This window comes from Haemorhous mexicanus, chromosome 6 (assembly GCF_027477595.1).
Source record: "Haemorhous mexicanus isolate bHaeMex1 chromosome 6, bHaeMex1.pri, whole genome shotgun sequence".
Lineage (NCBI taxonomy): Eukaryota > Metazoa > Chordata > Aves > Passeriformes > Fringillidae > Haemorhous > Haemorhous mexicanus.
In genome coordinates, this window is record NC_082346.1 from 31,084,828 (window position 1) to 31,101,595 (window position 16,768).

Consider the following 16,768-nt stretch of genomic DNA (forward strand, 5'->3'; position numbering starts at 1 on the left):
TCTAGTCAGTGTGATTGTCTGATTTGCAAGAGGCAGAGAAGAGGTCAGAGCTGGACTAAACTGATCTGCAGCACAGAGCCTGCAGGCCAGGAGGTGAGGGCACACACCCTTGGACAGACCCTCTTTTGCCTGGAGGAAGTAAAGGACCATGCCGGGGAGGAGACACAGGGCCCAAGTTGGCCTCATTAGAGAAAAGTCAGAGAGTGAGAGCTCCATGGTTTTAAATCTGAGAGGCCGGAGATTAAACTGCATTTGTAAATGTTGCTGGCACAAGGTGGCACAGTCGCTACACTAAATCCAGGGCATCTGGAAAGATCCCCAGCTCTGTACTGGGCATCTTTGTACGCTGTGCACTTTGCAGCGCCTCTGATGAGCCTACCTTGTGCCTGGCATGAAGAATAAGGAGCTACGAGAGGCTTTCCCATAGAGAGAATTGTGAGTGATCAAGAGCAGATGCTGTGGCCAGCAGCTTCACAGAATTCATGCATGACCAGCTGGCTCCCGGCGGAGAGGAGGCAGCCCGGGCCACGCTCGGGCTTGCACATGCTGGGGCATCGTGCGCCGTGCCGTGCAGCGTTGGGAAGGGATGCTGGTGCTGACTCCAGCTCGCCTGTTCCTGCCAGCATTGTGTGGGTGCTGCCATTGCCCTGTGCCCACAGACGGGGAAAATCCCACACCACAGTCACCTTGTGGGGGCTTTGCTGGGTTGTGTTGTGGTGATGGATGTACCCCCACGTGACTCACACAGAAAGGGCAAAGCCTGGCTATTGCCTCTCCTTGGGGACCCAGGCCCAGTAGCTTTTGAGGTAGAGTCTCTCTGGGTTTTGGCTACTCATGCATTTGTTCCCAGTGCTGCAAAAGATGTGGTTTTCATGACAGTGTGTCATCATTTTGTTGTTACTCCTCACTTAGCTCTGTCACACTGAGCCTATGCCTCAGTTCTGTAGGAGGATTGATGCTTTCTGCTATTTGCAGTATCTTCAGAACCTCTCCTGGCTCCTCTGAAAGTGGGGTGGCGTTGGGCACCTCAGATGAATGGCAGTCGTGTTTGGAAGTAATCTGCAATCCAGGTCATGCAGAGACAGCTAGTTGTGCCTGCACTACCACAGCTTTGTGCTGAGGGCCTGCAGCCGGCCCAGGACTTCTCCATGCAGGGGGCAGCTTCAAGCTTACCTTAGGGATACAAACAAGGTGGCAGTGATGAAATCAGGGGTGAAACGTTCTCTGAAGTAGTGGCAGAGCTGATGACAGGGAGAAGTGATATGTGCTTTTCAAAGCAGCCTAGGGCAGAGTTTGAATGGTTTATTTTGGGATGCAGAACTTGGTCCAGAGCCTGGTGCTATTCAGACCCAGTGTGCTGTCCCTGAGGGTACCCACACTGCTGCAGGCTGTGGTGGCAGTGGTTGCTGACAGACATGCAGTGGAGGAGGATGGCAGGTGGGAGCAGGGCTTACTACCACACGGTTGATTTGCATTACTGTCTGTGCTGTCCTGTACACCTGCCAATACAAAGCAGTCACTTCCAGTCAAGGGAACTTCTCCTTGGCCCTGATTAGAGCTGTGGGGCACAGGGGTCTCCAGGATGGTCTCTGTGAGGGCCAGAACTCAGCATGACGTTCATCCTATTGCTCTTGCTCTCTGCGTTGGCTAGCACCTTACTGGAGGAGAAATCATCTCTACACAGAAGTGTTCCTGTGGTGGTCCAAACACCAATGCCTGTCTTCAGGCTTGCAGAATGCAGACCAGCCACTGATACAGCCTTTGAACTGGAACATTTTGCATCATCTGCAGATGCTGCTCCTCACTGTTCATCCCCCGTTACATGAGTCATGCTGCTTTGAGCCTTGGGACGCTCAGCTGTTAACCCTTGCTGTAAGGAGAGCTGACCACTTACTTCTGCTGCATAAATGCTACATCTACTTTGTCTCGCAGGTCATCTGTTCTTTTTCACCAATCTCTTTCTGCAGATGGAGTTTTTCAAAGTCTTTCTGATCATCCAAACAAATCACATCAAGTAGTTTTACTATAGCAGCTCTTTTTGTTGATGTGCTCCACTAATTCAAAGAGATGAGAACAGATCTGAGATTGGAATCTCGCCAGCCTGGCCTGTGATGACGACCAGTGCTGACTCAGTAGTGCCATATCAGATGCACAGAGCACTGGCAAAGATGGTGCTTTCTGCAAGCTTCTTGTATCTATGTGAATGAGTAAAAGAAATCAAAGAGAGAGACTCACATTCTTTGCTTGGCCAGGATGGTAAATGTTGCTTTTCTCTATCCTCCTGGCCATTTTCCAGGTTTCCTGACTTTTTTTGTCCTCTCCATGTCTAAGAAATTAATCTTCAAATCCTTCTTGTCTCACCTTTCCTCCATATGCAAAGTCATAAACCTGAATCCGTGTTTACTGAGTGCTGTGGAGTTTTGAAACTTCCCTGCACCCTGCACCACATTTCTGGGCATCCTTTTGTCAGCACCTTTTTAAAGGGTTCCTGCAGGGAAATGAGTGTCTTCCTTTATGACGAGATGCTGTCTGTTGGTTTGACTCTCGCTCTCACAGCATCTCTGCTATCGTGTCAGCTCAACTCAGAATGCAGATTTTGCTGCTGTCCCAGCAAGATTTTGGAGTCAGACTTTCTTCACACATCAGCTTTTACAGTTTTTGCTCAGCCTGGATTACAGGAGAAGAACTTGTTTTGCATTCCCTGGATGAAGTTGCTCTTCTGCTTAAATTGTGGCTAATCTTAGTGTTGATACAGCCTGAATGGTAGGTGAGGCTACTTTGGAAGATTTCACTTGATTGCAGATAATGGTGCAAATGGCATTTGGAAAAATATGTTACATGAGGGTTACTGGGAATCAGCTTGTGAGAATTCATGGCACAGTGGTGGAAGATTCAACCTCAGGGCTGATGCCTGAAGGCTGAATCTGAGGGTTATCTTTTGTGAAAGGGACTGACAATCTTCGTGTGAAGTTTTGCTTCAGAAAGCATGTCTCCCACAAGCTATGACTTTGCTGGGAATGGGAGTACAGATGGCTGGCAAACACTGTTATCAGCTGGGTGGCATGCCCTGGCTTGGGAGGATTTTGTCTGAAGTCTTCTCAGCCCTCCCAGCACAGAATCAACTGGTGCAGACAAATCTCATAGCACATCTCCTTCGAATCAAGTGTCAGCATCTCTGATGGGAAAGCTTTGTGCCCAGAGGGAGGATGTGACTGGGAGTCACAGGAAGGATTGAACTGCAAAGACGGAAGGATTCCCAGCTTGGATTGATCCATCAAGTTATCTATATCAAAATATTGATGAAATTACTTGACTTGTTACAAAGATCCATACCTGTTTAAGGTAAGCTGTATTGATGATACATGTGCTGCAGTTTTCTGAAGTGTGAACAGATGCTAAGAAACTGCTTCTTCATCAACTCCATCAGCTGCTGATGAGAGTAGCAAAAAAGTAAGATTGTTGTTACCTCATTCCCTCAAGGTTTAATAAATTGCTCACAGCTCTGTGATTAGGCTGAATGCTGCTGATTCTCCTGATGGAGAGGAGTTTTTTGGAGTCTGCAAGAGCTTTGCTATTGACTTCATTAGTAATAGCATTCTGGTGAATGCTGCAAAATCTCTGCCTTGTTTAGCCTGTAAAAAACCCCCATGCTTAGGTCTCTCCACAGTCTATTAGGGAAACAGTTTACTCACCTCAGTGAGCAAATCTGGAGGCAGAGCCTGTGGACAGTTACATCTGGCAGATGGAGGACCATTATCTCTTTGGGGAAGGGAGCCTGTGTTTCACATGGTCACTTCTTGGTCACCTTTGAGTGTGCAGGGGGTGGAGGCAGTGTCTTCTCTTTGCCTGCGGCGTCCTGTGACTGCCCTGCTATGTGACTGAGAGTTTCCTGAAAATTCTTCCTCCTCTCCCTCATTGCAACTCCCTCTCTAAATCCCAGGCCTTTAAGAAGGATCCTCTTATGTACACAGTGGCTTCTCTGAGTCTTTAGGGATACTGATTAGAAAAGATTTATGTTAATGAAGAATGAGTCCAGAAAAAAGCATGCAGCATAGTCAAATCTTTCAGTGAGGTAAACAGCAGAGAAAAGTGTTTCACTGTTTAGAAAAAGGCTGGGACACACATTCAGCACATCGAGTTGCTGTAAACACAGGATTGCTGGATTGCTGGTCTGCTTCAATCCCAAGCCTGGTTCCTCTTGCTTGAAGCTTTTTGGAGTTAATGCAGGAGGTAATGAAATTCCTGATGTGTAACCCACACCAACATGCATGTCACAGCAGAATTTGACCTCAAAGTATACCAAACCCATGCAGATTAAATGGCTTATTAGTACACAGATTTTTAGCAGCTTTTTTAAATTCAGGCCTAAATTGTCCATTTTCAGGGGTGGCCAGGGAAGCAGAGTTCATGCATGCAATTTTGACTTCACCTAGTCAAAACCAAGCCTTTAGGGCAGAGAAACCCCAGTGGAGGAGGAGCAGGGATCCACAGTTAAAGGCTGTGGGTCCTCCTGGGTGAGTCAGCATCACAGCCCCCTTATCTGCAGGCACACGTGTTTGTCCACAATCACACCATGCAAGGGTTAGGTAAGGGATACTTGGGACTGCTATTTTGGATTTCACTGAGGAGCTAATTTTAGCAGTTCCCTGTAAGAGTACACATGTTAAGCCTCTGAGACTACCTGAAATGCCAAGAGCAGTGAGGTGGCCTGGCTTGGCCCCATAAGGAGCGTGATGTGCAGAGCAGCAGTGCAGGAGAGGGAGAGGTGCCCTGGGGAGGACTGGAGGGATGCAGCCCAGGCTGGGGAGAGTGGAGGGAGGCTTGTGGGGTGGCAGCAGCACAGAGGCCATCAGTGAAGCTGGTACAGGTACAGCATCCCCAGATGGGCTGTCAGGAAACATTACAGGTCAGGGCTAAGGGCACATTAGCAGATGTGTGTGCAGGAAGAAAGCTTTAGTCCGTGAAATCATTTTCTTGCTTGCATGCACAGCATTCACTCAGAAATGTAAAGATAAAATAATCCCTTGGCTTTCTGCATGCTGTATTCTTGATGTTTCATTCATAGCTTTATAGGCTTCTTCAAATATTCATGTATCAAATTATAAGTGAAAGGGAGAAAAATTGTTCTTTTTCAGGCTCACAAGCAAATGGGGAAAAAAATAAACTCAAATCCCAGAGCAGTATAATAACAGTTTTAAAAAATATGAGGAACCAATGTTTTTTTTAATAGCCACAGTAGCTTAGGGTCCCAGTAATATTTCATTGTATTACATTTGAACACCAAATTGACCCATTGAATTAATGCTTGTAATTGCAAAAGGAAAATTAAACTTCTGTACATGTCTGGAGAGTCAGAAGACCATGGAGCAGTAAGAAGGTCACAGCATGAACTGCAGCAGGACAGAACTACAAGGAACCTCCAGATTCATGCTACCAGGGGTAGTGATGAGCCTGTTGGAGACTTCAAGGAGAGGTGTGTGGATGAGAGGAGGCACAGGCAGTGCAAGCATCCCTTTGCATCTTGTGGCTCAGTGGCGCTGTACTTAATGCAGAATGTGTCACGAATAGTTTCCCCAAAGTTTTTGACTCTCAAAAGGAATTGACCCTGAAAGAGAAGGGTTGTTCAGCAAGGAGCCTCTTAATTTCACCTTTCACTGTGCCTCTACCTGCCCACATGGACAAGGGAGATCTCTTGGGCTGCCCACAGTTCTTACAGCTGGGGAGACGGATCAGTGGATGAAGATCTTGACTGGCTCAGTGTCTCTCTGCAGACTGTTGGGAAAGCTGTGCCCACGGTTGCTGCTCGACAGAGCAAGGAAGTGACTGGGTGTCAGGACTCAGGATTAGTTTCTCTGGCTCTGCCATGGATGTGCTCTGTGACCTTTGATAAATTGCTTAGGAAATCACTTTCAAATGGCACAGATACAACTGGGTGCATCTATATAAAAGTGCCTGCTTTTCAGAGGCCCGGACCGGCAAGTCTGGGGAAATTAGCACTTTTGGACTCCAGCCCACTTCTGAGTTTGCAAAATGTTCCCTTAGCTTCTTTTTGCTTGCTTCACCATCTGTCAAATAGGGCTGTTAATACTGACTCTGTACAGAGTTTTAAGCTTCTGAGACTAAAAGTGCATGATAATAAGTGTTAGTAATTACAATACTGTCATCGCATGCAACCAAGTCTTCAGGGATTGGTTTGCTGTTTGAAAGACAAGTAGAAGTAAAAAGTAAGGCACAGACTTGGTGCATGGCCCCTCTCAAAGAGTCTTTGAGTTTTTTAGCTATATGAATTCTGCTGTAGCTGGTTTGATACCTGGATGTAAGCTGTGGCTGTCTGTGGGTTACACTTAAGAGGGATCCAGCCAGATATTTCTTTGTGACAGCTCTGGGGAGTGGGGAAATCAAGAGTCGAGAGGGTCAGGGGGTCACTGCCCAAAGGGGCTGGGCTGTGTCTATATGGAGAGTCATGGTAAGGTCATCCCTTGCAAGGACCTTCGCCCCTTTCTCCTCTTTTCCTCCCACTTCAAATCTCGGAGGACCATGCAGTCACATTTCCTGAGACCATGAAGTCACATTTCCTGACAGGCAGTTGCATCCCACTTTGGTGACGTTGCATGGCCTGTGTCCATGCAGCACTGTCAAGCAGATCATCAATTTGGAACAAAGAGATCCAGGAGGACTCAAACAGTGATGCTCTACTTGTGGCTAAGCTCCTCTAGGTACCCTGACCCTCTGAAGATGGTACCTGTGGGGTGTGGGACAGGTGTAGGTGAGCCAGGACATCATCCAGAGGGATGATGCATGGCCGTGTTACCCCCTGCCCCTTTTGACATTGAAGGCCATCTGTTTAATCAATGCCTCCCTCTGATGCTGCTCTTCTCAATAAGCTGCCCATCACCTTCTCTTCTCAATACCTACAGGATTATTGGGGCTCCTCAGTTGTGCCAAGCCCTGCCACAACCACACGTACCCAGCTTAGGCAGGGGCACCTCCCCTGCCTTTGGGTCAGTTTGGCTTGTGTCAGCCCCCGGTGGCAAGTGTAACTGCCCTCCTTCCCTTTCCCCTTCCCTTCTTGCCACTTCCCCCCGCTGCATCCCATCCCTTTGCCTTTGTTGGGGGGAGGGGTGACTTTGGGGAGCCAGTGCCGTGGTGCTCACTGGAGCACCCCCAGTCTCCTCTCCATCTTGCTGCTGTGGTGTCTGCTCCCCAGCCTGTGCCCAACATGCAGCCCTGGTGAGCTCGCACGCTGCCTTGCACCATGTCCATTGCTCACTGACAGCCTTCATCTGCAAAACAGCTTTTTCCTGTTGGGTATTAACTTCCCTCTTTTTCTTTTCTCTCTCTGTCTTTCTCATGTTCTTTCACCACAGCCCTACTGCTCACACAAGGTAAGTGCTTTTTCTCCTTTCCTCTGGCTGCTCTGGCTCTCTTTTTGTCCCTTTTGGTCAGAGCCTCCCTGCTTGTGTTTGTTGTGTTGTAGACAACCTCAGCTCATGATGTTTGTGTCCAGTCTAGTTAAGAACAGTACAATTAAGAAAATAACTGTGACTGATTGATTGACTGACTGACTGACAGACATCTAAGAGCATTTCCCATATTCGAGATTTTTCCTGGCAGTTTGGGGAAAATGATCCAGACAGAGTTGCAAAGCAGCACAGGCTATACCTGGTCTGGAGCTGTGACTTGAGACTCTCTTTAGGCAACTCTGGTTCTTGGGTTGTGCTGATGCACAGGGGAAGACAGGGATTTCTGCAGGGAGGTGGCATTTTTGCAGTGTGGGACAGTGTTGCCGGGGGTGGGCAAGGGTACAAGGTTGTGCAGGTGTCCCCTTCCCAGGGAGGGTCACATGTCACCCCTCAGTGCCTTCACCCCTGTGCTCTCCACCTCCCATCCTAGGGGGTCCCCAGGGTGTGCCCAGCACCAGAGCAGTACTTCCAGAATATGATCAGCACCATTTCCCTCCTCACCCGCCGCTCTGGTTCTGCACTCTGTATCTCCTGTCCCTGTGTCAGGATTTCATGTGTATTAATACAGAGCCTCTTTTCCTTGCCTTAAATCCCCATTACACTGCTCTGTCTTTATCCCACTGTGGTGCAGTGTATGCCTCCTGTATTGTGGTTATTCCTTCAATTCCAGATGTGATTACTGTTCAATTTCCACTAAAGAAGCATTTCTTGAAAGATAAGGGTGGGCATGGAGGGTGCAGAGAGGAGCTTGAAATCCCCCAGGTTTGCTAGCAGAGCTGAAAACCAAAGCATTCATGATGCCTGAGCCGTGCTGCAAATCCAAGGAGCAGCATCTGCCACACAGGCTTCAGTCTGGCCCCTTTTCAGAGATTGCAAAATCTGCTGCACAGGGGATGTCCTGAGCCTGTTGGCTATTGGACTAATTAGAAAATTGCTAGTGGCAGGCAGAAATCCCCAGTTCCTCAAATACCAGCTTAGGTTGTTTATGGAAAACTCCTTGGAATGGTTTGGACGGTTTCCTTTGTTACCTCTTCAGATCTGGGAGGACTGGAAATAAGTTGAGCACAGCCTCCTTCCCAGTAATTTCATTGCTTTAATTCAGTAGCTGCCTAATTTGATCAGAACCCTGGGAACCAAATAATTCCTATTAAAATAACATAACTTTCCTCCCTCTCTTTTGATCCAGCCTGATTGCTTTTGGCAGCTGTTGTTGGAGAACTTGGCCATCAGCTATGAAAAGTTACTTTTCGGTTCATAAGGGAGAGCCCCTCTCTGTCTGGTGAGGGGTCCCTGGGGTGCCCCGCTTGCCGAGCTGCCCTGGGTGCTCTCTGTGCATGTGACGTGTTGGGCTCGTGGTGCTTGACACCCACACGTGCTTCAGTCCAGCAGCAGGCACGTGCTGGAGTGTCACTCAGCAGCAATCACGGCTAACTGGGGGGAGAGAAGCGACGTCCTCGTTTAGTCCATGTCATGTTACATTTAGGTTACACCGGCGCACGGGAATCTTTGTTTGAAAACTGCATTATTGAATGTTCCAGTGGAATCCATCAGTCCCACACCTCGTCCCCTGCCTCCTGGAGCAGCTTGCACAGCTCTTCCTCAGCAGTATCCCATTCCTGGGGATGTGTCCTTGGGACTGCTGGGTGCCCTGGCTCTCCTCTGCAGCCTGGGGCATTCCCCTTCCCATGGCACCGCTTTGGCAGCCCCTGCAGGGCCAGCAGCTGCACAGCCCCTGCTCACAAGAGTGATCCCTTCTCTTCACAGAAAGTGTGGGTGCCCTGCTGGTTGAGCCCAAGTGGCAATGCCTCTCTTGTCCCAAGAGCCCTTACCTGGGAAGAAATGAGAGATCCTTACTTTGGCCCCTCTGCCTGGCAGAGCCCTCCAGAGGAAAACAGGGATGTGAATTTTACACAAGGTGAAGTAATTGGGCAAGGCACCGGTTCTGCTCAGCATTTATTTCTTCCAAATTTCTTCTCTCTCTGAGCCAGACTTGCAAGGCCATGCAACACTTGGCCATGTGTCCAACGCCAGCTGTTCAGGCTTCAGAGTAGTATGGCATAGCTGTGGAGAGATTTGAGAGTCTGGGGTTTTCTTAACCTTCTGCTTTGACACTGCAATGATCTCTCTGTATATTGTTTATACAGGGAAATACTTGATACCAAAGTGCAAAGGTATCAGTTGGTATCAGGGACAACTCCAGTTGTCCCTGCTTTTGCCAGCAGTGGAAGAGCTGCTCTCAAGTCTTTCCAGCCTTTGCAAAAGTCACTGAAAGCTTGAGCACAGCCTTTGCTTGAAAGTTCTTGGGCTCAAGTGATCTAGGTCTTTAAAGGGCTATGGAATTATCTAAATGCTAGATACTTATATATCATCATTTCTATATACTCATGCAGTTCCAAGAAGATATTTCTAAATATATTTCTTTATTTATGTATTAAAACTCCCATGTCCACTTAGCAGTGGGAAGGACTGAGGAGCAGAGATGCCAGTTGTCTGGCCAGTCAGGGATGGTCATGTCAGCATCAATCTCAAGGCAGAGCCAGGAGTGGAATAATGCTCAGTTCCCAGCCCTGTGCCTTAGCCTCCCTCTCATGAATGTGCATCATTTCCCAGTTACCATTAAGGAATGCTGGGCATGTATATGGGATGTATCATATCTCAAAAATAGCTTTCAGGGCTAAGTAAGCAGATTCCTTACATTTTAGAAGGCAGCCTGGGCTGCCAGTGCTTGTATGTGGGCATGTACTTCTGTAAAGGGCATATCCATATGCTAATCTCCAAAGCCAGAGTGTCTTTTAGCCAGAAGTCTTCTCCACTTGTGACTGACAGCTTGACAGTGCTCTGGAGAGAGGAACTCATTCATGCTCTCTATTTGCTTTGTTTAGCCAGGATTATATCTTATTAAGCCACAAAAAAAAAAAAAATCCCATTTTAATTGTTTTAATTTTTTCCTAGCAGCATAGTGTCCAAAAGTGGAGACTTTCATGCCCACTCCAAAAATAGATGGAGACAAGATAGCTTGAAGAGTGTGAAATGGCCTTCATAGCAATCTTTCATGAATACATTGCTGGTTTTAGTCAAATTTATTAAGCAAGTGTCAGGGAATACAAACTAGTCCATGGTTTGGTAGTTTTGCAGCATTGCCTAGGTGATGAGCATCTACCTCTCTAATGGTGTTACAGGGCCTTCCCACTGCCTGCTTCAGCTCAAAAGATGCAGAGGCCAGATTACACCATAGAAATGGACTTTATCTAACTTGGATTTATAATGTGTCCAAGAGGCCACAGGCAATGTCTGTTTCCTGTTTGATCCCCCCCCCAGTCTGAAGGAGTTTGAGTGGGCAAGCAATGCATGATGTACACATTATAACACAGCTCAGTGCTCCCTTTTTCCTGGAAGAAATACAGTGAGATGGGGATATGCTTACAGTATTTTGACCCCAAGAAATGGCCTGTCATGTGCAGGTCTGAAAGTGCTTTGCAGATCACTGCAGCTCAAACCCTGGGACAGCCCTGCAGACGTAAGTTGAGAGACAGACTGGGAGGGACATGGGGTGAAAGCTGAGCAGTGAGCATGGCAGAGGGCTGGGCAGTGAGCATGGCAGGGCTGCAGAGCACAGCAGTGGCAGGACCATAAGCAGGAGCTGCTCAGCCCTTTTGTCTGTCATAGCTTTAAGGGTCTGAACAAGGCAGAATGAGAGCCTGGAGTGGTTTATCTGACAGCTTCTCCTCTTGCCTTCCTGCCTGCACAGTCCAGCACCTAGTGGGTATCAGCTGTGGCTGTTGCTACAGCCCAAGCAAAAGCATGCTTGATCCTCATTCCTCCCACCCAGCCTTTGATTTTACCAGACCTGTTGTCTCACCTGCTTGTATATTCTCTCTAACTCGTTGGCTCCCTGGCACCAGGAGCAGGGTACCTTGGTGCAGCAGCTGGCACAGCAGCCCCAGCTTGCCTGGCCTCAGCAGCCTGTGTGTGCTCCTGCAGCCCAGAGAGGTTCCTAACACTCAACACCCTACCTAGGTGCCAGAGCAGACAGGGTCTAGGGGACCCCTTTCTGGCCACATTCTCCTTCCCAGGGAGGAGGTGGAGGCAGCCCAGAAAGTCCTGGCAAGCTCTGTTCTCGATAGGCACAGCCAGACCTTATCAGGCTTAATTGGAGCTGACAGCAGGGAATCCAGGGTGCAATCCACATTGAAAAGTAGGTACTGATGCAGATACAAACAGAAATCAGGCTAGTTAATAATTAAGCTGCAGCTTGGCAGCATTCACCTTGACAGACTTGACCTTCCAAATTAAAATCTCTCTCCCAACACACAATCCCCCCATCCTCGCTCCCCCTTATTTTGTGTTCTATTTATCTCAGCCCTTGGTAGTCTTCTTTGCAGGCTGCCCTACTGGGGTGATGTGTGACACACATCACAGATGTCCCATCTCTGCTTCCGGGAGCCCTCCAAGACCCCAGCCCTACCCCAGACTGTGTGGGAGCACGTTCCACACTTGCTGCAAGTGAGCAGCCTGATGGATTGTGAGGACTGATGGAAGCAAGGGAGCATAGCAACCTCCAGTGGCTCTGTAGGCAGGCCAGTGCACCCTGTGCTGGCTGAAGTGCTTCCCTGAAATGCCAGAGCATTGGGATTGTTCACTGGTTTTTTTGCAAGAGTTTATTCCTTCTCAGAGGGCTGTTGGGTCAGTACACACAGGCTCAGCTCAGCCCTCAGCATCCCATCGAAACAGGCAGACCCAACAGGTCTGGAGCAGGCTTAGGTTGGGATCTGGTGTTTTGCAGAGGTTGACACTGATTCCTGCCCCAAGATGCTCATGTATCCTAAACAGATAGCTGGGCAGAATTGGTGGAATCGTGTAGGTGTTTCATATTGCTCTTTGAAGGTGCTCAGCCCACCTTAACTGTACAAGTATGGGTTCTGGAGAAAATATATCAGCTGGGCTCCTAAATTTGTCCTTCCTGCCACTGTCTTAATTTCAGAGAACAGTCAGCAGCCTGGTCTTTAGCACCTAAGGGTCACTGACATAAGTGCATTGAGCAAGATCCAGTACAGTACTGACATGGGAGTCTTGTGCTTTTCTCCTACATTAGGATGGAACCTCAGTGAAAGTACAATGGCAGCTTAAAAACAGATACACCTTTGAAATTTAGGTTTAGGTTAGGTTTCTGTGCTTTGCTTTCCTGTTGCATGTTCACAAATGTGACCACATTTTAATGAGATATTAAGGAATTACCTTCTTTCTTCCTTATCCAAAAGCTTCCACTATTAACGTTTCTACGAGGTACCCATTTGAATGTGCTCCCTGAGCCTGTTCTCCTGGGGTTTGCTTGCAGCTGACTTTGAAAGACCTAGCTGGGCAGTCATGTTCAATCATTTGTCCCCAGAGGATGCCCTTTGATGTGCCATCTTGGGTGCCCATGTTCTTCTGTCTGCACCCCAGTTCACCATACACCTGGAAAAGGAGGTGACATCAGTGCCTCCCTTATTCATGTCTCCGTTGGTGTGCTGTCAGTAGGCTGAAGGTCTCCATTGCTGGTCAGCTTGTCTCTTCACTCTAAGTGGCTTACATAGGTCTTGAAGGAGCCTCTGGTGGTGCTTAGTCCTCCAGGAAGGTGCCTTCTGGAATAGCAGGACTCCCACCGCCTTCAGTTTGTGGGGTCTCTGGTCCTGTGCTCATGCTAGGACCTAGCCCCTAGGCTGACAGACACTCTTGGACGTGGTTGTGTTGCTTGATTTACTCTAAGAGCTGCCTGGCAAGCGATTGCCTCGGTTGTTGCATCAGTAGGTGATCCACAGGTGCCTTGCAGAGACAACAAAGCCACATGCTAGAAGGTGCAAGGTCCCGTGAGCACAGGCATTCCCACGCAGCCTGCCCAACAGCCCTGGACATGGCACACACAGAGAAGAGATGCAGGACATCTTCCTCCTCAGGGAGGGATTCACATCTTTCACTGTCCTGCTTGGTGCAAGTACATAAACTAGCATAAGCAGGATGGCAGGTTCTGGGATAAAGCTGTGTTGGACACCATTTCCTAAGGAGATAAGAAAACTTGCTGTGCTGCGTGTGCCTACAGACCTGCCTGCAGTTCAGCCTTGCCTAGAGGCATAACATTCGCGTGAGACTCTGTGTTCTCTTACCATGCCAAAGGCTTTTGTCAAATCAGTTAGACTGGGGATTGAGGTTTCATTGCATCGTTTCTCCTGGAGTTGTTAAGCTGAGGAAATGCTGCCTGATATTTCCTATTTTCAGAGCATTTCCTCAGATTCCAGGCATTTGCTTTCTGCACTCTGCAACTGCAGCTAGCGGGCAGGAGCCTAAGGGACTGTGCCGCCAACTGTGACCACAGTATTTCAGATGTATTTATTCCAGGGAAGGTTGTAGTGAGTCAGACTGTCACCAAGTCTGGGCTTTGCAACCCTGCTGGGATGGCTCTAGTGCTTTTGCTCAGTTCTGTATTGTCAGCACGTGTCAGCATGAGCTCAAGCTCGTCTGCTAAGCTGGGTTTTGTGGAGCTGAGGGTGCCTTCGCCCCAGACCTTCAGGTTATGAGGAGCTCAGACAGAAGCAGAGTCATGTCATAAGTGCTCTGGCAACTGATGTGTGAGCAACTGCATTTTCATCAGTGGACACAGCTTATCTTCACACACTCCCAGGCAGAGCAAGACACTGGACTTTCTTGTTCTGTGTCTTAGAAAAAGAGCTGTACATGATATCTGACTCTTTGTTCCACTGAATACAAGAACCTTGCATCTTTTTCTTGATAATCATCAGTTCCTGCTTCCAAGTGTAGTGTAAAGCAGAGCATTTTCAAAGAATCATGGAATCATAGAATCACTAAGGTTGGAAAAGACCTCCAAGATCATTGTCTAACCTTTGACTAAAGAGCACCATGTCAACTAAACCATAGCACTAAGTGTCACATCCAGTTGTTTCTTGATTTCTTCCAGGGATGGTGACTCCACCACCTTCCTGGTCAGCCCATTCCAATGCTTAAGAGCCTTTTCAGTGAAAAAGTGTGTCCCCTGCATCCCCCAGCATCCTGCATTGCCTTTCTTCTTCTCCAGGTGCTGTGCTCCTCTGTCTGTGCAATTTTTTTCTAAACTTACGGGGATTCCTAAATCCAGACAATGCTGTCTTGGAGCCAGGCAGTGATGGTTTTGATGTACATCATTGATTTTAAATGATGGATGCAACTTTTCTGTTTCTGTGATGGGTTATAATAATGCCACCTGCCACAGGAGTTACGTTTTATAAATTTTGAAGGTCTTGCAAGGCTTACAGCCTTTGCAGTCAATCTAGCCAGGCAGATGAAGAGAGAAGTCAGAGTTTATAAATAGATTTCACTGGGACTGCATAATTTCTATGTGAGTTTTAGTGTGTAGTTTGAGATCTTCTGGAGTCCACATGGGATCAGTCACATCTGAGGCATTACCTGGGCATTTGTAACCTCTGCAGGAAACCTCAGGTAGCATCTGACCCTCTGCTTAGCCAGAACAAGATGCTCTGCCTTTGTGATATGCCCACCCAGATTCTAAAGTGCTCCAGCTTGCACTCCCAGGCTCAGCTGGGCCCTGTATTGCAGCTTGTACACCCTGACTGGTCAGGCAGGGAAAGCCAGGGGAAAGCCAGCCCCTTTCTTGAGGTGTCAGTTTTAAGAGAGCCCATCAGCATCTTCCTGCACTTAAGCATGTGGGTGGAAGACAAGACCTTGGCCAGGCCAGGGCACCCTTCCAGCTCATTGGGATGCTCCTTCCCATCTGGTCAACCAGAACCCTCTTGAGGCACTTTGCTGGGTTAGCTGGGTCATCAGCAAGATTGAGCCTGACACAGGGTCATCTCAGCATGCTGCTGACCCGGGGTCCTGGCTTAGTTTCCTTCTGCAGAAACTAAATATGGAATTAAAGAATGGAATATGTTGGAAGGAATCTTAAAGATCATCTGGTTTCAAGCCCACTCCCATGGGACACCTTTCCCTAGGTTGCTCAAACACCACATCCAACCTGGTCTTGGACTTCCAGGGACAGGGTATTCACATCTTCTCTGGACAACCTGCTCCAGTGCCTTAGCACTATTATGACTGGAAAAAAACTACTTGTTTCATTACTTCTTGTTCATTTTTCAAATTCATGTGTGGTTTACATGTGGTTGTGATTGTGTGTATCTGCGTGTTAGATCAAGCACTGAGTGGCACAAGGAGCCAACCATGACTTTCTACTCAAAGGGGGGAAAAAGGCTCTTTCTCTTGTTAATTCAAATGAGGGGGCATGTCAGGGTGTTAGAAGTGTCTTAAAGGGCACTTCTGCCAAATGGCAGAATGATTTGGTACCTCATTCTCCCCAAAACTGTGGCTGCTGCAGGGGTGATGGGAAAGTTTGTGTCAACTGAGAGCATCAGTGCAGATTGAAGAAGCATTCAAGGGTTTTTTTGTTAATAAATTAAAATCACGTTGCTAATGTTCTTGGTGACTGATATTCAGAAATCTTGGTCCTTTGTTTCTGTGGTCAAACACCCCACCACTGCCCCCCAAACTGCTGTGTGAACCTAGCAAGCTGTGAGGGGGCTGCAGAAATCCATGCTCAGGCCTGGCAGACAAGCCCCCATGGTGCTCTGGAGGTCCAGGGCTGCTGCCCACAGCTTGGTGTTGGCCTTGCTTTCACAGAGGTGGCTGAGAGGAAGATGACAGTTGAAGAGGAGGAAGCCAAGAGAATTGCAGAGATGGGCAAACCAATACTCGGCGAGCACCCCAAACTGGAAGTCATCATTGAGGAGTCCTATGAGTTCAAGGTCAGTAGTTTCCTAGGGGTCCTCCAGGAGGGGAAAGCCATGTGGCACTGTCGAGCAGCCTTGGAGAGCAGGACTGAGGGGGCAGCATCTGCAGGAAAAGGGTTGTTGAGAGAGGAAAAGAAGTATGTAATGTAGTAAAGGGTGAGTGAAGTCTACAAGAACTTCAAAAATAGCAGTGGCTGGCTGGTGGGGGTGGAGGGAGAAAGGCAAGAAGGCCCTGCTGGAAGCAGAAGAAGCCAGTGGGCAGGAGGATGCAGGAGCAAAGCTGTCTCTGGTGAGGCAGGGTTGAGGGAAGAAGGAATCTAATCAGGATTGAGGTGTGGCAAACAAGCTGGCTCTGGTGAGGTCTGGATCAGCCAGTCCAGCGAGAAGGTGGGCTCAACCCTAGTCATGGCCTAATCTAGCTGGTAGGAGAGTGCTTGTGACACTTCCATAGTTTGGAAAGGGTCTGTGAGACCACAGTGCACTTCGAGATCATCCTTGCCCACTAGCAGCTGGTTTAATTGCTGTGCATCTTTA

The 16,768-nt window shown here is 48.2% G+C and overlaps 1 protein-coding gene across 7 annotated transcripts in view; it reads left to right on the forward strand.

The window, feature by feature from the left end:
* SLC8A3 (solute carrier family 8 member A3) overlaps positions 1-16,768 on the forward strand; it is a 92,501-nt gene that overhangs the window by 72,178 nt on the left and 3,555 nt on the right. For 5 of the 7 annotated variants that reach the window (XM_059849658.1, XM_059849660.1, XM_059849659.1 and 2 more), the window contains exons 3-4: positions 7,368-7,385; positions 16,125-16,249. In XM_059849658.1, the coding sequence (XP_059705641.1) occupies positions 7,368-7,385; positions 16,125-16,249 (143 nt within the window). The remainder of the gene's footprint in view (positions 1-7,367; positions 7,386-16,124; positions 16,250-16,768) is intronic. The other 2 variants (XM_059849662.1, XM_059849664.1) reach the window with 1 other exon arrangement.